Source organism: Scomber scombrus, chromosome 1, assembly GCF_963691925.1.
Source record: "Scomber scombrus chromosome 1, fScoSco1.1, whole genome shotgun sequence".
Classification (NCBI taxonomy): Eukaryota; Metazoa; Chordata; class Actinopteri; order Scombriformes; family Scombridae; genus Scomber; species Scomber scombrus.
The window spans coordinates 27,749,882-27,772,540 of NC_084970.1; the positions used below are offsets into that span (position 1 = coordinate 27,749,882).

General features: G+C 39.6%; 2 protein-coding genes across 2 annotated transcripts in view; one reads left to right on the forward strand and one right to left on the reverse strand.

Moving 5' to 3' along the window:
- lysmd2 (LysM, putative peptidoglycan-binding, domain containing 2) overlaps nucleotides 1-20,262 on the forward strand; it is a 391,867-nt gene extending 371,605 nt beyond the window's left edge. The window contains exon 4 of the transcript XR_009925438.1: nucleotides 20,137-20,262. The gene's annotated coding sequence lies outside the window, so the exon portion shown is untranslated. The remainder of the gene's footprint in view (nucleotides 1-20,136) is intronic.
- LOC133985127 (RING finger protein 148-like) lies at nucleotides 19,520-22,208 on the reverse strand. The gene has a single exon (XM_062424699.1). It carries the CDS (start codon nucleotides 21,971-21,973, stop codon nucleotides 20,885-20,887), a length of 1,089 nt encoding a protein of 362 aa, XP_062280683.1. The 5' UTR covers nucleotides 21,974-22,208; the 3' UTR covers nucleotides 19,520-20,884.
- Between the last annotated feature and the right edge of the window lie 451 nt (nucleotides 22,209-22,659).

The window sequence follows — 22,659 nt, forward strand, 5'->3', positions numbered from 1 at the left end:
TACTGCTCAGGGCATAAGATCTAAGCCACCAATGAGTTGTGGAAGAATGCACAATCTCTAGCACATGCATACATTTAGATGCATGCAGCATAAACATCCAGAGCACAGTGTTCCGCACAGATAGGGCTGTGATAAGATTAGTTGTCAACAACAAAGAAGAAAGAAGAGATGTTTGAAGGATAATCATTTCCCTGTGTTTCCAATTTGCAGAATGGAAAATTATTAAATTACTCACTGATGAATGACCATCTCATTGCCTACTCAAAAAGACAACAAAAAAAAAAGCACAATGAAACACCAAGTGTTTTTTTCTTTTTCAGATGTGCTTCATAGCACAAAACATCGGATAGGCATCTTTTCTAAGGGCTGGGTTATGCTTGAAAAGAGATAGTTTGTACGATGTGCTGTCAGATCATGTCAGAAGGTTCAACTGTTGTAAAAGTGTAGCTGCTCACAACAGCCCCACTCAAAGGCAGGATCATGAAGTGCATTTACAGCTACCTGTTTTTATGTCATTCGTTTATCTAACTGAAGAATTTGTGCAACTAACTTTTTTTCTCCATGAATCCAACCCCCAGATTTTGCATAACAGTACTGCATATTCATAAAAAACTGTTATAGATGTAAAGAAACTATGAAACTATTAATTCAGATTTTCTTTTGCCAATATTCTGGAAATTCAGTTAAAATTTGCGCTAGATTTGACTATAGAGAGAGGGTAAAACACAGTCATTTGAGGATAGCATAGAGATAGATAGAAATAGTCTCTCCTGGAAGGCATTCATAGTGTTGCACTCGATTTTATGAAAACTGACAGAAATATTGTGTATGAAAAATAAAATAAAAAAGGAGTTTGTGAGTTCAAACCCTGCTTAACTTCTCACCTCAACTCACCTGGCCAATTGCTTTGTGAAAGGGGTGCGAATGTCATTTTCAGTTTTGAAAAAGTCCAGAAATTGTTGAAATTGATGTAGCCCCCCAAATTGCAACATCAGTAAGGTGTGGGGAGAAGGGGTTTCTGAAGCTATTAGACAAACTGTCGAGCACTTCTTATCAAGCATACTGGCAGCTTAAATCCAGAAATCCGGAAGAATACAGTGTGAAATAAGACTTGGTGATAAAACATGGGGACAGGAATGCAGATACATCTGTCCAAATGGTTCAAAATCACAAACACTGGATGTCAAAAGGGCTTAGTGGTCTAACACAGACTCCACATAAGAGTTTGAATCTGGCCAGGGATCTTTGTTGCATGTCATCCCCATCTCTGTCTTTCTCATATTTCCTGTGTGCCTCCCTACTCTATACTATCAAATAAAACCAAAACATGCCAAAACACAAACTTTTCATCATCATATATAATCACCAGTTTGGGTAATAACTCTCAGTCAACAAGTCAACAACAACATAAACATTCAAAGCCAAATAAGGAAACAAGGAAATTGTTTTTCATCTCACTGATATGCACATAAAGAAGAACTGCAGTAGGGTTTTGAGAGTGAGACTTTGTGGCTCATCACTGCCGTCAGAATGTTGACACAAGTGCTCCTTCATTTGCTTTCAGCGGGACCTTCTGAAAACTCACACCTCCTAGCAACCCAGCTCTCTCTCTCTCTCACTCTCTCTCTCTCTCTCACACACACACACACAAGAGAAACATTCTCCCCTTTGGGTGTTCTAACGGGGGCTGGGGTGTGATTTGGTTGGAAATGGGGAACAACAAAGAGGCGCCTCTTGCTATTCTGATGTACATCCCATCCTCTCAATTTATCAGATGGTCTCTTTGAATTAATGGAGGCAAATCAAACACAGCTAGTGATTCTGTAGCTGTTTCATTCATTTGTCCATCCGCCCAGCCACACTTTAGTCTCATTACTAGCATGGACTGTTCCCACACAAAAAGCATGCGTTTCTGTGTGTGTTTCAGTGTTTGTGTGTTTGTGTGTGTGTGTGTGTGTGTGTGTGTGTGTGTGTGTGTGTGTGTTTATTTCAGATCTCAAGGGACAGAGGAAGTGCATGCAAAAAAAAACACATACATCTCTTAGTTAAGTGTAAGTGGAACACAGCAAGGTCACTCATCTGGATGCAAGAAGATGAAAGTAAATTGCTTAAATAGAAGTACAGATTAAAATGTTCTTTGAAACGGCAACGACACACACACACACACACACGCACACACACACACACACACACACACACACACACACACACACACACACACTACATGTAGTACATACTAAGAGAGAGAAAGAGCTGATCCATTTCTATGCTTTTTTGGCTTTCTCTGCCACATTACTTTAGAAATTTAAGGATGGTGATTAGACTGAAAATCATCCATCTGTGCTCCTTCCTGTCCTCTTTTCTTAAAAGCCCGGAGGGGAAACCAGCGATTTCATTTACAAGCCTCAGTCATGTAAAGGTGCTTAGAGGGTTTCTTTGTGGGCTTTAGCAAGCACATGCACTCTCTCTCAGATGCATTAAAACCTGACAGTGTCCGGGCAATGCTTCATTTTAAAAGTGGAATTAAATGGCAGGGAGGAAGTCGAAATTTCTCAGAGTTGGATTGAAAAAAAAAACTTTCGACGCTTTAGCAGAACAGCCTCTACAGTCAGAGAAGCCATCAAAATCTAATCCACACGTCAAGAACCCTTACATTGACAGTTGGTTAATGGCACACACTGCTTTGAAAAGTGACTTAAAAGGCAAGAAAGTGAAAGCAAGGAAGAAAAAGGGCCTGTTGAAATACAAGGACATGGAAGTGCAGGCATGAATGTACTAGTATTTCCTATGCCTTTATGAGCAGATACAAACATTTTGATTGTGGATAAACTATAAACAAAGCAGCTTCATGAGGGGAAAAAAGCACAGCACAATGAGGGACTTTTCCCAGTTATCCTTTACTGAGGCTCAGCCAAGCTCTACAATCAGCTGCATTGATACCAAAGAGAGAGACAGTGAGAGAGATGGCAGTAGGGAAAGAACTAGGCTACAGAGATTTTAATTCATTGGCATATTATATTATGGATGCTAAGATTTCCCTGCAGTGAACGGCTGCTGTGTTCCTAGATAACCTCTAGAAAATAACATGACAACCTTTTTTTTACGCCTGCGTCTGTTTTATCAGAAGAAGTAATTATTAAGAAGGGATATGGAATGGGATACATATGGAAATAATTAGGCCGAGACCACAAAGACAATGCATTATATTACGCAATGAAGTCCAGAAATTACTTACAGAGAATAGGACATCGAATCTATTACTCATCAGGTTTTTCTTGCACAGTAACACTGTAGCTCTGTAGCCTCATGTTAACAAAATAAGCACATTAGAATAATGAATTTTATCGCTCCCTTTTTTCACCAGCAGTTGAACACACCACGCTGCCTGCCAGGGCATGTTTTCTCTTTCAAGTAAGATTCAATGTGATGGATGCATCATCGCATTTTTCATGCCTTTTAAGTTTAAAGTGTCATTTACACACAGCACTAAAGTGGAGTGAAATCACATGCTGCCTAAGAGGGAGGAAAAGCCTCCAGAAACCTAGAGCTGTCTATGTTCTGTAAAATGGTCTACTGTAATGCATGACTTTGTAGTAAGCATAGAAAAAGTGTTACTTCATTAATATAAAATTGCCCTTCTGCTGAATAAATGTAACACGCTAAATATGAAGAATGCGATGTAACAAGATATGATATGTTTTGTTACCCTGCTAAGTTTGGAATTTTTGTAATGAGGAGACAAAAGCTATCATTGTTTATAAAGATATCCCGGTAAGGGCGAATATCTTTCAGGGTAAGATAATGGTCTGTAAACATTAGCATAGCATGCTAGCCAACAGCTAAATGATTACATGTAATCATACTGAAGCACTATTTATGACCAAAAGAAGAGAGGTATAGATGTTACATAAGGTGAACACATCTATTCTAAATGCTAACTACAGAAAAGTGTTTTGAGAGAAATTCACCAAGGTGTGAATAAAGCCGTATTTTTAGTTTAAGTCATATTGGAGTTAGGCTACTGTAATTACCAGTCTCAGACTTGTAAACAGTGCTCAGGTTAAGTTGTAATTATGACTTGGAAACTTAGATTGTTCTGAAAGCTCCCATATATCTGACTTAGCACTTAATAATAAGGCAGCGATAGAAAAGTACCATTAGCAACATCTGTGACCTCAGTGTTCAGTACTTTCATGATTCCATTACACAGCTTTGTCTGTGCCAACAATTTTATGTTGGGACGGTGGATATAAGATCAAGTGAAGAAGAGAACAGAGAACAGCCATGTTTGTAGTTATTTTGAGTGAGTAGAAAAAAATGGACTGGCTTTTATTATTCCAGGCAGCCTCCAAACATCCCTAACATCACAGATACTTTGAAAGATACAACCCGCTGCCAGGAAACATATCTAAAATAATAACCATTTGACTTTCCCCCCGAGTGTATAGTTTATGTGACCAAATCACAGAGCAACATACAGAGAGGAGATGGGCTATAGTTCCCAGTTTTAGCTTCTGAATAACTCTGGAAATTTAAGTAACAAGGTATTGAATCTAGATTAATGTCATTTGGTATTACAATGCATAGCGTCAACCCTGTGATACGGGCCAGTCTGAGAGAAAGAGTCAAGAGACACAGATAAAACAGCGTTAAGAGCAGGAGGAGAGTGAGATGAATATCTGTCCAATGTGGTTCTTTAAGATGCACAGACTCTGCTCCAGCACCTGCAAGCAAAGGTGCTTTATATGTCAGATTTCATCTGCTCACCCTGCCGTGTGCGTGTATATGTGTGTGAGTAAAGCGAGCGTTTTGGAGAAGGGGTGGGTGAGTGGGGCCAAGTAGCAGCGAGCCTATCAAGCACACATTCACTTAGCAAGACTGTAAACACCTGACATTTGAGTCTCACTGTTGTTGTTAGAGTAACACATGTTCAGAATAGGGATTATCACAACCAAGTGTCCATCTGATAGCTACATAACGTGCAACCTGCTTCGTCTGGGTGGAAATAAACAACTTTATTTCTCTCTTTGTCTTTCTTCTTTTTTTGTTTCTTTCCACTCTCTTTATCCGACCCCCTCTGAAGCCTGACTAAGATCCTTTACAGTGTGGGTGTTCTGGGAGCTTTGTTGGTAAACCAGCAGATTATCCCAATTGCTTTATGACTAAAGCCTAGCCTACTATTACAGTGCTTTGTCATTGGGAAATCACATCTTCCCAGACACGCACCCTGAGACACACCCCGACACACACACCCTATCCCTGAGGGGTGACGGGAACATACACATTGCAGACAACAGGGCCTTCATCACCTGCAAACCTCAAAGCCTGGGAAAGCCCCAGATGCAAAAATACATACAAACACACATAAACATCTTCTAGTGTAGACCTGCCCCCAGGCAAATAGCATGGCTGAATTGGCAGGATGCTGTAATAATGATAAAAAGCTTTCACCTTTCGTGTCAATATTTCTTCATAAAACAAAGTGCCCTTTTAATTGCAGTTCAGATCTGTAGAGCACACCTGCACGTAGACAGAAGACATGAATTGCAAAAATCCTAAAACATAAATGTGTCTCATGGATCAGATTATGCAGGGCAGTTGTAAGCGCAGTGCACTGCCGTTGTTACCCGGCTTAATTGAACATAGCTTGGATCTGACGTTGGCTAACAACATGAAGTTAGCTCCCTCCTGCATTAGTGCCAGAGCAAATTAATTCTCCCTACAGATCAATGGGCTTATAGTCTATACACATCAGCACAGAGAGATTTTACAAGCAGGCTGCTGTATCAGCTGCCTAATTTTCTGCCGCTATGCTACAACCATCCCCCAACCAACCTTGTTTATCATTGGGAAGAAATCAGTGCAACACTCAGAGGGCAATACAGAGCCAACAACTTTTTCTTGTTGTTTCTCTCCTTTTCTTCTATATAGATACAAACATGTATGTGGCCTCGCTGCCCTACACAGAGTCCAGATCAAGACGTAATGGGCATCACACTGGGCAGATGAGTTCTCTCACATTCTTCCCATCCTGATCAAACACTGTCTCTTTGTACTGGTAAGGCGCATCTCCAGTCTTAGAGAGAGCGAAGGATTGAAGGAGGGTGGCTGGAAGGAAATAGAGGAGTGAGGACAGAGAGTGACGGAGGGGAGATGATGGCACGAAAAGGAGGGAAGAGCTGAGTGCCAAGATGTTGCACAACAACCCCTAGTCTTTCCAACAGGCAGAATTATCATTCAGGGCAAAAACACATCAACAACGATCCAATACCCTGGACTCACAGGATACAGCTTAGCACCGCCCCCGCCCCCAATATCACATACCCACACATTACCTAAAAGAAGCTTTCAGTCATTTATATGTCTCTATATATAGCTAAGAAATATTATATTTCATAACATTCATATAGAGGTTACAGTAAACCTTACAGAATAAGACTGGTGTTATTCTATATTTTTCGTATTGTCAATTTTCCCTACCATATGTGTGGCTCTTAGCCCCAAGCCCATTTCTTCCTTCTGAAGATGTAAATCTTTAAAAACAGGCCCAAAATATCTACAGTTTCATTTTTTAAAAGGCTATGTTATTTCTTAAAACAACTTGGCATTGATGTTTTAGTACATTTAACTTAAATAGGACTATATAGTGCATTTGTTGTGGACTATCTTCAGCTGCGGATTAATATACATGGTGCATTAGTGAGTATTTATAGCCTCAAACAAAACATAGTACACCTCATAATGAAGGAACACCCAGCATTACTGTTCAAAGAACTGATTCATTGTTGATTTTGGTCTTTTCATGGGATTTGTTTACAATAAGAAAAACATAAAATAACAAGTAAGTATTTTCTTTTAAATATCAAATCCAAAACTATTCTATGCTTGCACCACAGTTACTGGAGATGCACACAATTAATTTGAATCTGTTTCATTTTCACAAATGTGATTTTTCATAAAGGCTTTTGGAATAAAAGCAAAGCCACAACAGTATACAAAGCTACCAGAACTACAAAGCAAGCACAAGCAAGACTTTTTTGTTTAAAGGTATGGCTCTGGCTTCAATTAACTTTTCTTTTAGAAATGATAGACCTTAACCCAATTTCAGCACAACGAAACTGTAGCCTGTCAGAAAAAACTGCTTTCACAATACTTTTTCAAGCTACATCTTCATGCATCAAGTGCTTTTAAAATCTACATCATGTGGGGAAAATGGCCAAGAACATTTAGTCTCCGACAGTCTGCCCTAGAGTGCTATTCTTACAATACTGGCTAGTCAGAGTAGTAGCCTTAGCTTAGCGGTTGTGCCTCTGCATGATGTGAAAAGTAAAAAGGCTGTCGTCTGGCCTTAGGAGCACTTCAAAAAGCCCAAAGCAGTGTGAGCTGCAGCACAAGTGACAGACACACACATGGGGTCAATGGCTTGTGTGTGTATGTCTGCGTGTACTGTGTGCATGTGAGTTGCCACATAGGTGCACGTGAGTTTGTGTGCACCAGCGCATGTGTGTTTGTATGTGTGTGGGTGTGTGTGCTGGGTGAAGGGAGGCCTATTAAAAAGCTGCCTGAGGAGAGGGCTTTCAGTAAGGAATCTATGGGGGGCAGAGAGGATGGCAGGGCCATTGTGTGTCAGAGTTCCATCCTGAGAGCTGGAATTAGAGCCTTTCTCCTCTGCTCGGCTGGAAGACTCTGTACCACCACCGACCCCATGTTTAATTAGAGCAACTCTAGAGAGACAGCCGAGGGAGAAGAAGAGAGGGAGGAACACGAGCCACGAGAATAAGAAACAGACGAATGAAAAAACATAATCATTGCGGGAAAGAGGGGGAAAGCGGAAAAAAAATTGGATTCACACCGCTTGGCAATGCTGTGCAAGTTTGATTGGATGTGTAATGAGGTGTATGATAGCAACATGATGTGAAATATGATAAAAGTTAGACCTGGTGGTGTCATGACAATCTCTGTAGCACGCCACTGATTGGAAACAACAGCTAATATGACTAACTTTCACAGGGTGTATTCGACTTTCAATTCAATTAGCCTCCACTTTTTCAGGAGTCCTCATGTAAACAATGTTGAGGAGTGCACAATATGCCTTTTTGGAGGTTACAGTCCAATAAAATTAGGTAAACAAACATTAATGGATGATAATGAATGTGAGCATTATCTCCAAATAGAATGGCCATTAATATTGATGATTGTTTTTATCCCACAGTATTGCACACCAAAGCAGCATCAATATTTGTCAAAGCAAATGAGTGTGAGAATGTACATTTATCAGTAATTGGATAACTAAATGGAAAGATGGAGGAGATAAACACAGGCTGTTGTCTCCTCTGCTGATGATCTATCCGTTTAGGCTTGTAAGGTTCATTTATGTTAAATGGGTTGATTGTTATGGGAGGTAAACAAGATGTCAAGCTTTATTCTAGAACAACTCATTCTGCTTAACAGTTAATGCTATTAAGGCCTGCTGGTAAAATGGTTTGTCTTTGAAAGAGCTGCTTGTTTTTTAAACTGGCAGGCGATCAAACCTGCTGTCCAACTGAAAAGGCAGATAGTACTGTACGTGAGTATAAATGTTCTTGTTGTTGATCTGTAGCTGTGTGTTTGTGTGCCTTTAAACTCCCACCTGACCAGATTCCTCACAAAGAAAAAAAGGTTTACTGATGTTGATTATGGATTTTCTGAGAATCCCATGTCATAATACTGTAGAGCAATTAAATAGGAAGGCCTATCATGGGACATCACAAGACTGGGTCTACAGTACACACACACATACACACACACACACACACAGACACACACTCCCCTAGCGTGCGGTGTGTGTTGACCCTGTCTATATTTGGGCTTTTCTCTCCAGTGTGTCTTAATCCCACTGTCTGCTGTGTTCCACCTGATTAGTCTGATCATTCACTTCTGACAGGCCCATTTCTTAACCCTACACACACACACACACCCACACACACATATACACACATAAAGCATGCGCACTCGTACAAGCACGCATGATACATCACACACGCAAACACTCTGACTCGAAGGGCAAGAAAATAAAAAGCCTGAAGAGAATGACGTGTTGGCCAAATCACTGACAAGGAAAATATTCCATCATAGCCTGCAGTTACCAGTGTCACACATCACTTCACATGGCCAGTCACAAATACTGGCTCATTTAATACGAAGTGCACACACACACTCACAAACACATAATTAAAGCTGATCAATGTATATAAATCCCTTAGGAAAGGGTTTCCATATCAAAATATGCATAATGAACCCACGTATATTCTCCTCAGGGATTTCAGGGCTGAGAGATAGAGAAGTATGAACTCAGGAGGCTCAAAACGAATGCAAATGTGGGATAGGGCTGTGGGTAGAGGCTATGTCTCTCATATAATGCTGAACAATATTGTCCTTCACCTGCTGAGATCTGAAGCAGTAATCAAGAGGCGTGGAGAGCCATGGTGACTATTTCTGTGCGGGGGCCCTCACTTATGCTGACTGACTCCCTCAGGCTGGAGATAAGAGTCCATATAGTTTTTGTGTGTGTGTGTGTGTATGTGTGTATTCAAGCATGTAGGTGACGGAAGTGTATCCCTCCCCCTCTGAAAGCCATCTCTCTTTCTCTCTGATGCTCTTCCTTTCATTGATCCTGTATTCCGGACGGTTCCTCGATGTCCAACCTGCTGTTGTTAGAACTGTTGTTGTTGTTGAAGTTGATTTAGTTGAACTTGCCGTGCCTGAACTCTGAGGGACCACTCTGCTCAGTGGCTGTAAATTACATTTATTTACAAGGAGGATAAAGAGAGGGAGAAAAATGTGTCTGTATGTGTGTGTGTGTGTGTGTGTGTGTGTGTGTGTGTGTGTGTGTGTGTGTGCCAAACCAAGACGAGATCACTTTCTAATAAGGCTAATGTTAGAGGTTTATATAAATTGTATTAAAAAAATGAAATAAAATGAAATAAAAAAATAGATCATCTGTAAGTAGAGATGAATTATTCGATTAATCTGTTAGCTGATCGACATCTAATTGGTAACTATTTTGATAATCAAATAAGAATTTTTCAAGCAGAAACGCCAAACATTCTCTAAGTCCAGCTCATCAGTTGAACATGCTGCTTTTCTTTGTATTATGTGATAATAAATTGAATATCTTTGGGTTTTAGACTGTTAGCTAGACACAATTAGCAATCTGAGCACATTCTCATGGGCCTTTAGGAATTGCAATAACCATTTTTCACTACTTTCTGACATTTAACCAAATGATGAATCAGTTAATCAAAAAAATAATTGCAGCCAACTTTAGGGTTTCGTGGTTGTGAAATATCCCTTTGGCTGGAGTTTATACTCCTCCAGCTTGAAACTTGATTTGTCTTATTAGCTATTCCTCTTTGCAGCTTGAAAAAGTTCCTTCCCTTTTAACAACTTATTAACATTTACAATGGATATGATGGACTGTTTTCTGTTCTTCATTTTCTAAAAAGTCCTCACGCAACATTAAAAACAATCCATCAAGTCTGCAGTTGTATAATACATTGTTAATGAATGGATTGTGATCCATATGCACTGCAGGATTTCCAGAGCACAACACAAAGCAGAGGAAAAGCTAATCACATAGGACAGAAACACAAGTTGTTACAACTTAAAAAATGTTTCATAAAAGGTTCCTTACGAGATAATGGCACCACTTGTAACACAAAGCACAAACATTCATGCTATTTCCCTGGTGGCATCCTAACCTCACCTAAACCACAAATCCCAGCTCAGTCTAGACCACACAACAAACTCTCACAAAGAGCTGTGGCTGCAGTTTGGAGAAGGTGAACACAAACAAACTTTGTAAAGTGATTCCCTCTGTCTCTCCCACTCTCATCGTTGTAACAATCCTCTTCCAGCCTGAGGCCAAGATCCCCTTTGTTTACGTGGTGTCACGTGGTGTTCTACATGACCCTACCTGAAGCCAGAGAGTCATATCTATTTCTCATCTCCTGCTCCACATCCCTCCCTTCCTCCCTCCCTCGCTCAGGCCTCAGCTCAGCCACAGACCAGCTATCCCATTGCTTGGACAAAGGAAGCTTCACTGGGATGTAACTCATGCTTGCACATATAGAAAGTCAGGACAAAGCCTGCTATTCTCCTCTGGCAACAACAACACCTTTTGTCTTCGCTCATAAATGAAGATACACCCTAAGCATTTGCCAGCAAGAACTAAAAGAGTTACAAACAGTCTCAACATTAATTTGAGATAAATTAGACACAAAGAGAATGCATAACAAAAATATGCCCTAAAACAACCAATCAGATTATCCTCTTAAATGTAATGGCATTTTCTAATCAGACCACAGGGGCTGATCAGAAGGACCTCTGTGAACCCAAAATGTGTGCCAAAATTACGCATGAAAATCAGATGACAGTGTAAAATTACTGTACAATTGATGTACTGTAGTGTTTAAAGACATATTACACACATCAAATAAGATTAATATGTGAACACACAAATTATTATTGTTAAAAACGACTTCCGCTATTTGTTTATTGTGTTTTGTAACAAGGAATCAAACATACTCTTGCATGTACAATTCCCAGCAATAAACAATCAGGATCTTATCTCAGACTTTAGTCTCCCTGCTGCTTATCTGCTTACCATGTGATTTTTACTGTGTATAAAATGTTATTGCACTTCATAAATGTAAAGGTCACAAGGAACCAGTACGGTTATAAATTTGAAGATATATTTGAAGTTAAAAACAAAGACAGGATAGAGGTGTTGTAAAATGTCATAAGCTGTCAAAACAATTTTATATCATTCTTGATTCCAGCCATGAACAAAACTGTTTATTGGTTAAAGAGAACATGGATTTGGAGTTAATTGGATTTCTTGGTTAGCAACCAAGAAAAAAGGTAGGGAAACAAGGATATTGGCAGAAAGAAAAAGATGTACTTAAATAAACATTATGCAACTGTTTCATACCATTGTGATCCAAATTATAATACACATAGGCTACCTAATGAGACAGATGATCCCTAACTTCATGAAATGTAGTACCCACTCAGTAACCACTGTGTGTCACACACACACACACACACACACACACACACACACACACACACACACACACACACACACACACACACACACACACACACACACACAACCCTGGAGCATTGGGATCAGGAGATTTGTGAGTAAGGGTATATTTGTATGATCTATAGATGTACAGTGGTAAAGCCTGATATCCTCTATGGTGGAGACTCTCCAGAAAGGAGAGTTTATCTCGATCTGTGGTTTGGTTCATAAATCTTTTTAACATCTAAACCACCCTCCTTTAGATGCTACCTACACTGCAACCTCTTTCTATTCCTCCCCCATTACCGTTCCATCCTCCCCCACCTCTTTCCATTTCCCATCTATATCATTTCACCATGTAAAAGCACCTGCTGTAGCAACTTAAGCCAGCAGACATAACACACCTTGGCATGATGACTTCACATGAATACAAATGCAGGAAAATGTGGTCTTGCAGAAGTAAACACAAGGCAGACACAGAATACACAGTTAAGAGGGTATACAGATGAATTAAAAAAAAAGAAAAAACCGGTATGGAAAGGTGTCTCATAGCAGTGTAGTAGCAGACGGCTTACAAAGTCAGACAAAGGTAATCCACCTGGTATGACAAGTTACATTCTTAACACATCAAAACCAGATACAACATTTGCGTGTTAATGCACTAAACACACAGAAAAACAATAATAACCAATTAGAAACTTATATAATGAGTCTGTTCTATATTTTCCAAACAATGCAAGAATCTTGACTTGTTACTAATGAAATTTCAGTGGAATAAGTTAAGGTAATAAGTCTTTTTACATTTTACATTATAGTATAAATTACACAAAAGATCTTACATTGAGAAGACATTCACATTAATGAGTAACATTTCATGTGCATCAAGTCTATGTACATTTTAGCAACCAACTTTTTAAAATATAGCCGTAGCTGAGCCATGCCCCAGCACTCACCCTGGATGAACAATAATTAGGACAAACCTCCAAGTGACTTTTATTGGTGAACCAAATGGCAGCCACAGCTTGTGGACAAACTGTGTAGGAAAACCCAGGCAGGCCTGTGACAGATGGTCAGAGTGACTGGGTGACTGTTGTCAATGTGTGCTGCGTTCAGGAACGCATATTCAGCATAATAACATAGAAAGAGACAGAGAACAACCTGAAGCTTCTGTTGTGTCACATTAGGCACATATAAACCCACACACACAATGAATGGGGGACACAGACACCCCCACACTCATGCACAAGAAGCCAGCAGGACAGAAAAATACAATGGTAGCAGGAAAAGACAAGCAGGGACATATTTGTTGCTAGCGCCATGGGACTTCTGCCTGCTACATGTTATGCATGCAACTGAGATTCATTTTCTAACTCCCCTCTCACCAGCTCTCTCATGTCCAAATCCTAATATAAACATTAAATCCTAAGCAATGCCTCTTTTCCTTTTCCCTTTGTCCTGCTAGCTCTTTGCAATTAAGCAAATGGGTCATTAATTAATCGCTGCGGGCAACAGGACACACAAGGAGTTAATCAGACTGGATGGATGGACAGCTGGGAAAGAGCGTGACACACATACACATACATAAGCACACACATACACAATCACATGCCCACTTTCACAAACTATTGACATTTCTGAAAAGTGAGCCTCCAGTAAGATATGCATGAATAAAATTACAGAAAATGGCAGGAGTTGATGAAAAGCAGCTTGATCATTGATTCGTGTTGTCAAACTGTGCTGAGTGGCAGTTTCTTCTAGGAGGAAACTTTGGTTGAAACCTTGCCTCAGGCCATCAACATTCAGAGTGAGACAAGAGGATATTTCTCCAGCATATGATGATACACAGCTCAGTCACTCAGTCTGAAGACTGCTGACAAATCATTTTTATGAAGTATATACAAATAGGGCTATTGATGGGAAAACCACACAGGATTCTTATAGGCTGGATTTTTACTTAGCAAATTGGTTTGACAAGTACAGGACTGGTCATAAACAGATGTGGGGTCAGTGCTGAGACATCAGTTTAGCTGTTGAGACACAGACGGATTGAGATGCAGACATGTTTCTCAGACCTTTTCTGCTTTATAGGTGTCTTTCTCTTGAGGCACATATAGCATCTCCCTTTATCTGTCTTCCTCTTTCTCTGGTTCTCTTCCTCTCTCCCTCTAATCTCTGTGTGTGTTTGTGAAATAGACATGTTGAGGTTGAAATGAGGTTATAACACACAAAAAAATGTTGGGAACATTTGGAAGCTTCACAAGAAAAGGAGAATAACAAATGTGTGCCGCACCACAGAGCAGAAAGTGCAAAAACATAGAGGCGACATTTACTATTAATGACTATTACATAAATTAAAGTAGGGCTGCCACAATCAATCCACTGATTGTTTTCTCAATTCATTGATTAATCATCCTGTTCATAAAATGCCAGAAAACTTTGAAAAAATGCTCTCATAGTTTCCCAGAACCACTTACAATTCAAAACCCCAAAACATTTGTCATATAAGATGAAGGAAGTCTCCAGAAGCTAGAAACAGCTAATGTTCAGTATTTGTACTTGACATATGACTCTAGTTAATTTTCTGTCTATTAACAAACCTAATAATTGACTAACTTTCAGTTCTACATCGATGACACATTATAAACCACTAATGACCCAACTTCCAACTACGACATGCACACAAATGTATACACTTGCATGTAGCTCAGTTTAAGGAAATGTAAATGTAAGATCTGTGGGTGGCATACTTAGAATATCAAAGACATCCCATCATTTCCTAAGAAAAAAGTGTTTTTCTTGATATTCCTGCTAGTCAGCATAATACTGTATTCATATTTCTTTAGTTGGTGGCAGACTTAATCACTGCAGTCCATTTGGCAGTTAAACTAAACCACAGATAGATATGTATCTCATTATGATCAAGAAACCCTGAGTAAAATAATGACAAAAGGACAAAGGCATAACACACAAAAGCATCAGAAACAATAACAAAAGTCACTAACTAAAGGTTAAAAATTTAAAATCCACCAGTGGGATGAGATATTCAAGTTTTAAAATCCTCTGTATTACATTTCATTTATAAGGTGCAAAGTAGTGGAGGTCGGTCTTTTCAAGTTCAGTATTTACCCGAGGTGTAACTGGTCTGGTGAGCAGTGATTTGACTTTGAGAGGAGAGGTGATATACTGAGGCAGTTCTTGCAGGAGACATTTATAAATAAAAATGATAGAAGGTAGTTCTCTTCATGTTGATCGTAAGGACAAGCCTAGTTTTTCATAGTGCACAGTGATGTGTACGATATTTATCTCCTGTAATGAAACGCAAAGCACAGTGATAAACTGCATCAAGCTGTTGTAGTAAGGTAGAGTGAGCAGCATGACAATAAAGGAAAGGCTTAAAACTTAAAATAGATGAAAGGCCCGGTGTCTTTACCTAGGGTGGTCATCTGGATCATTGAGTGGGATATAGATAACCATGCCACATGTACTTCCTTCCCTGCTATTGAGTTGGAGAGGAAACGGGATTTCTTCCTGGGACATCCTTTCCTTTTCCTTTAACCTCATATGCCAAGCTGCCTGCCTTTTTACAGTCAGCAGGAAAAGAGAGCAATGGAGGGTGAGCAGGCTGGCATGTCAAAGGACAGGACAAGTGTGGCCGTAACGACAATGACACACAGGATGAGAGTTGTTTTTTTCCCATGTATTTCGGTATACTCAGCACTATCTGATGTGCTGGGGGGACAACAGGAAGGAAGGAAGGGCCGACAACATCAAGAAGCTCTGACTCTCACCTGGATGAACCTAAATCACTGTTATTATGGTGGGGACATTAAATATATGCAGACATGTGAAGTAGACTTCTCCTCATAAGATAATACTGGCAGACATTTCAGCATGCTGCTGCATTAAAAAGCCACTGAGCCACTGAGACTGAGTCTCCCTAATAATGTGACCATAAACTGATTGGCCAAAAGACATAAATCCTGAAGGGAAGAAGTTGTGACTAATATACTCAATATTTGCACTTCATCACTGAGCCAATGAAAAGCTAAAGATGTGGAGAAGGGATTACATATCCCTTATATATAATTCATATATGTATATTTATATACCAGGGCATTTGATCTAATGGTCTGCTTAAGCAGTACCAGAAGCAAGAAATGTTTTATGTTGTGCTTACTGACTAAAATGGATTAATTTGTTTCTTACCGCACTTTTGTAATCACATTTTCCTCCTTCATTAGGATATTTACTCAAGACAGTCTGGGAAAAAAGAGCCAGAGACAAGACAAACTACAATAATTTAATTAGAAAGACTTTCTTTTCTTTCTCTCAACTGAAACTGCACATCCACAGCAGAGAAAAAGACACAGAGACAGATAGACAGACAGAAAAAAGGACAGCCAGACAGATAGACAAATAGATATGTGTGCATATGTGTGTGTTGAAGCCTCAATAAAGAATTAGAGGGGCCAAAGACAAAGAAGAGAAGGAGAACTGGGCACTTGAAGAATACAGCAGGTGAAGTACTCTATTTCATTATGGCAGGATTTATTACTTTGTACTTTCCACTCAAGCAAGAAATTGATCCTGTATCTGAGACCAAAAAATGAAAGGATGGGACTGTCTGGATAAGAGTTTTACCTTTGCCAGGACTGAATTCAAATTCATTGCGAGTGATGATATTCTCCACCAGGTGGTGTTGCAGGGCTATCATAAACCTTAACTGGGACACTGAGTCACAGCACTGGGCACAGGCCTTCAGCTTAGCCATACACCAACGTCATCTGTTTATTTAACCACAAACATAGACCTACTCGTTATATCTTTTATTCAGTCCCATGCCTCCACGTTCTTTCCGACAGAAAGCATGAGATATTTATTATGATTAGACTGTGCAGGAGTAGATAAGGTCTGAAACCGCTCCAGTAGTTAATTCCATTGTTTGATTCTTTTCTGGAAGTGAAGGTCAAGTGCGGTGTTAGAGTACAGCCACAGACTAGTATGCCATTAAATGAAAACCTTCTGACTCAATTTTCTCTTTAACAACTTCAATAAATCAGAGGAGCGCCACCGCTGAGCAGAGCGTGCCTCTAACCCAGGGCTTGCTGGTTGTTCCTAGCCTGGCCAGTTAGTTCACTATTGATTCTCTGTCTCCCTGTGATACCACTATAACCATCTGACCTATGAATGCTGAGCTCACAGCTCTGGCCTGAAATCCAGTACACATGCTGCACTCACAGGGGAGAGGGAACACAATGACAAAAAAAAGACTCAGTTCATCCTCTGAGCTCTACTGCTCTCACTAAAAACTTCTGCCCTCAGTTCATGTCCAGTTAGTCTACCTGATTTAGCTTTTACACCTTTTCCCCGTACCTACCCTCACCTGGATGTTTCATATACTTCAACTGCACTGACACACATAGCCTACGCATACTTTTTAAAGCGAACTCTTTCATGGTATTGTGATTAACCAAGCAGTTCTTGGGAAACTTGAATATTAAAGGATAGCTTAAAACCAATAGTTCAGTGCCAATATGAACATGGAAAGAGGTTTTCCTCCAAGTAATCATTACTCCTGCTAATACTGTCCCTTCTAAATGTGTATGGGTCAATGACGTATAAGGATTTTCAACAACTCAATTTTAAATAATAAAAACAAGCATATCTAATGCAGTAGTTCAAACATTCAGAATGTTGTGTACCTGACAATTCATATTACAATTTGAAAGTGATTTTAGTGGGGGTTTTTCAAGATTAATTGGCACTGGCCTGAAAAAAAAGTCATTTGGTGCGACCATGATTCATCTTGAAATATCTTATATAAATAAAAGACCATCATTTACAAAGATTTTAAAAAAAATGCAAATACTTTGTTTCCAAACACTTTATATTACTGAAAACTTGTAAAAAAAAGATGTGAAGCATGTTAACTAAATTAATTTATTTCAAGATGAATCGTGGTCGCACCACATGACTCTTTTTAAAGGCCAGTGCCAATTAATCTTGAAAAACCCACTAAAATCACTTAATTTCAAATGTATAATATGGAGCTTCAGGTACACAACATTCTGAATGTTTGAACTACTGCATTAGATATGCTTGTTTTTATTATTCTACAATTGAATTGTTCTAAATCCTTATATGTCATTGACCCGTATATAACGGAAGTCATGAGGGACAAAATCCACAGTCCTCATTTCTGGCAAAAATGTATCTAAAAATGTATCTGACGCGTATATGAAGCTTCAGCAGTTAGTCTTATCAAATGGATATCGTCCAAAGTCAATTTCATTGTATTTTCCAGGACAGTGTTTCCTTATTGAGCTGCAGTGACAGGACTACAACATGAAGGGGAAATTCTGAACTAAAAAATATATATATATTGAAAGATATCCACTCGATTTGACTAATTTGGATTGATAAAGCTCTGTATTAGCTCCAGATAAATATTTACATTGATTTTAATACAGAACAAAGACTTCTGTCCCCCATGATTTACATTAGGAAGGAATATCTTAATGGTCAGTATGAACAGGAGGAAAGATTACAACAAGAAAAACCTGATCAGTGTTTATTAAGGCACCTGAATATTGTTAAAACTGACTTGAAAAACTGAGAACCTACTTTTAAAAATGTAATACATAGCACTTGAGTCAGAGTAAATAAATTATAGCACATGTGAAATAAGTAGTTTCACAGTATGCTATAATGCAGTTCCCAGCCTGGGGGACAAACATTTTAAGGAGTCACCAAACACCTCTATTTACACAACATAATGTATATTTCTTCCCGACGGACTCATACACATCTTAAGGCTTCTGAAAATCCTTTAAAATGAACCAATCCGGGACGGAAAATTACTCTGTGTGTAAACTGCTCACTTAGCATGTTAAGGTCATAACCTGTGCTCAAGCATCAGAAAATGACATTCTTTATTTTAAGAGGTCACGGGCCAAACAGGTTGGCAACCACTTGTCTAAAGAACAAGCTCATTTTACAGTGTGTCAGCTGTTTATAATGACACCGACTCGCTCCGTGAATATGCTCAATAACCTCATTATATTCTTAGAAAGGCTTGCAATTTTGTTCCACATTTAACTATAGATGTACCTCTAAAAGGCACTCGTAAAAAAAAAAAAAATCTTTCCATTCCATTGCAATGCAGCTGCGTATCTGTACATGCTCGGTCAGGCCCCTCTACTTATGTGATATGATGATTATCCAGCTCGAACTCAAGGTGTGTGCAGATCTGCTCCCACCTGTGCAGAGGTAATTACAGATCCACTCCCCTCCAAGAGTCATAATTCTAAAAATGAGGCACTATTTAATCATACATAGACCCAACATAAAGGAACACACCTGCCCATTCACACACACATATTCCCAAAAATAATCCTACATCCACCAAACACACACACAAAGAAACACCAATCTTATAATCACATATGCTCGTAAATTTGGCCTCATTTTGAGGGATTTATTGCGTTCTAATAAGCATCAATGTGATTTAATACAGCAAGTATATTCATTTTTACAGAATTCATTTTTAAGACTCCTGGAATCTGTAACATGGCAGTGAAAATGATTTAATATAGAAAAATATATTAACTACCATTATCAGCTTATCCCCACCAGCAAACAAGGAAATGAAACAATTCTTTAGCGTTATCATTTACCAAGGGACAACCCTTATCTAAGGAATTGGAAGAATTGTTAAATATATTCTAAAATGTACCCATGTGAGAGTTCAGAGGTAGACCACAGGGATAGAATAAACTCCAATCCAAATAATTAAAAGGAAAAACCTGGAAGACTTGCTAAAGCATAAGAATTTGTGCATACACACAGAAATCATCTGTTCAGAGAAAGAAAAGAATATACATATTTTATGCATAACTTTCATGTTCAATCTCATCATAAGGTATATATAATTTCAAAAAACAGTACACATAAAGATAATTTCCCCCTATCCAACAAATATTATATCTCTTTTTACAGTTATATGTTCTACAGTTTCACTGACATTTATTACATCGCTGCATTACTGTGGGACTATTTTTCAATAGCAGCTACCAACACATCAGGATGGAACTAACTACTCTCACTTCATTTGCGGTAAAATGTTTCTATAAATCATGTTTCTAAAGAGTCTCAGCCCCTCAGGTGATATTATTCACTCATCACAGTGCAATGTGTGTCATGCTGTTTTTCCAGTCGAGGGTGTGTTCATAAGGGTGTGTATAAACACAGCCTGACAACCTGACGATGAAAAGGAAACAAAAATGTATTCTAATTTAAAAAGAGTAGACATCAAATCAAAAAGTCAAATTGTTGCTAATTATGGGAATGAGTATATAATAATATATAATAAACTCTGCTCTGGTTTTTAAAATAAATTCATTATTAATTTTCAGGGACTGTGACTATTTGAGGAAATTTGGCCACGATTTCAAACAGATATTCAAATGTTCTGCTGCACTTCCTCCCCAGCCAGGGTTGTGCTTGTGTTCAGTATGCAAAACAGAAATTTGACAGTGGCATCACTCCACAGCTACTCACTTTACAATTTAATTCAACAACCTATGGTTAACTTTATGAACACACCTGATGACTACACACATGCACCAAAGATGGACACAAATTAAATGTATTGTTAAAAGTCCATTAACATCAACATATCTGTGTTTCCTGTTAGGAAATTCTAATTTGATTCCATTGTGGTGGTTCAATCGATGTGTCCCAGAAAAAATTGATTTCACACAGGTAATGTGACCGTGTCCTAGTTTGTTGCTGTTTTGTTTCCGTTGCTGTTGCTGTTCACTCTCTTGCGGCCCGTGAATCTCCCTCAAAGGCCCTGTTGTCATAGCTATTCTGTTGTCTCAGTAGGTCAGGGTCCGCTGGGTCATTCAGTGGAACCTCATATATGGGTTCTCCTCCTGTTATTGTGATTACAGTGACCTCTGGTGTTGACTCAACAGAAATATCATCTTTTGACTCTTCCTCAACTCCCAAGGCCTTCAGGATGTCGCACTTACACATAGGGCAGGTCCTTTTCTCCAGCAACCAGGGCTCAATGCAGGATTTGTGGAAGATGTGGTCACATATCAGCACTGTCACCACTTCACCTGACTTGTAAGCATCAATGCACACAGCACACATATGGGAGTCGGAATCAGTTTCATCATCCCCTGTCTTCAGTTTGCGCACTTGTAGACGCCCAATCGCCTTCTTGGCCTCCGATTTCAGCCTTCTCTCATCGCGCCTGTGCATGCGCATGCCGTAGAGACGGTTTGCAGAGACAAACACAAAGTAGGAAATCGAGGCTGCTGTCACAATGAAGAAGGCGATGGACAGGAAGTAAAGCCAGTAGGTGTCCATCCAGGGTCCGTGAGGGCTGCCTACATCAATAAGCATGTACACTTCTGTTCCATTCTTCACCAAGTTGACAACCTCCATGCCCTGAACGTTGCCAACCATGATGGCCACAATACCAGCTGCATCCGAGTGTGACATGTGAGTGGTGCTGTTGCCACTGCCATCCACATTATACACGACCACACCTGATGCTCCTTGACGTTTGGCAGCATTGATCTTCTCACTGAAGGTACAGTTGCCCCTTTTAATCAGGGCTATCCAGGGTGGTGAGCTGGAATTGCGAGTGTAGACAGGATCCGGACCACAGCCTCTGGGATCTCCCTTGGGAAGTGCAACTATGCCTGAGGCTTTCGTCAGGAGAGAGCTACGGCCATACACTCCGCACTCACAATACCGGTCCTCAGTCTTATTGTTGCTGTTAACATAGCTTATTTCCACCACAGCTGTCCAAAATACCAACGCTGCCGAACAACGAGCAAGTCCTGATAAACACAGCAAAAGCAATAGACCATGTTGTGTCTCCTTACCCATGGTAACGCTCTTCTTTAAACAACAGGAAGCACTCTGTTAGCTGTTGTCTTTAGCTTCTTTAAAAATCCTTTGTGAGACCCAGTTCCTGGTTGTTTGAGCCCCAGCGATCTGAATACAGCTACAGTTTCAGCCAACCTGCTGTCAACGGTAATCTGATATGAGTCTCTGGTAACATAACACGAGCTATGCGTCAGCCACTCACCTCTCGTTATCTTCCTGAACCTTGAACACTGAGCATTCTGCGCAGAGGGCAGGGCGCTGCTATTCAACAAGTTAAAGTACAAAAAAACACACAGACCTGTGCTGTTTCAAGAGCCAAGGAACAACATTCGAGAAGGAAAGACGCGATAAGCAAATGATAAGGATAATTTCATGGACATAGGTCAATAACAGAGCAGTCCTGTGAGACTCATAAAAGCAGCTGAGTTTCCTTGTGTAATGATGAGTAAGGCAACTCAGCTGGTTTTTCTTGTTTGACTTGTTTCCTTCCCCTATTTCTGCAACCAAAACTGCTAGAAAAAAAGCAAACTGACACGTATTACTCCACTGTCTTGTGCATGAAGACAAATGCGGACTACTCTCAGGTCACATCTTAACAAACATGTACAGACTAATTATACATGTGTTATGTAATTCTCACAGGATTCAAACACAATCACATGGTAAAGTTTCCTGTGTTTGGATTG

Excerpts from the sequence above, each read along its gene's own strand:
- LOC133985127 (XM_062424699.1), bottom strand. The coding sequence starts at position 21,973 with ATGGGTAAGGAGACACAACATGGTCTATTGCTTTTGCTGTGTTTATCA.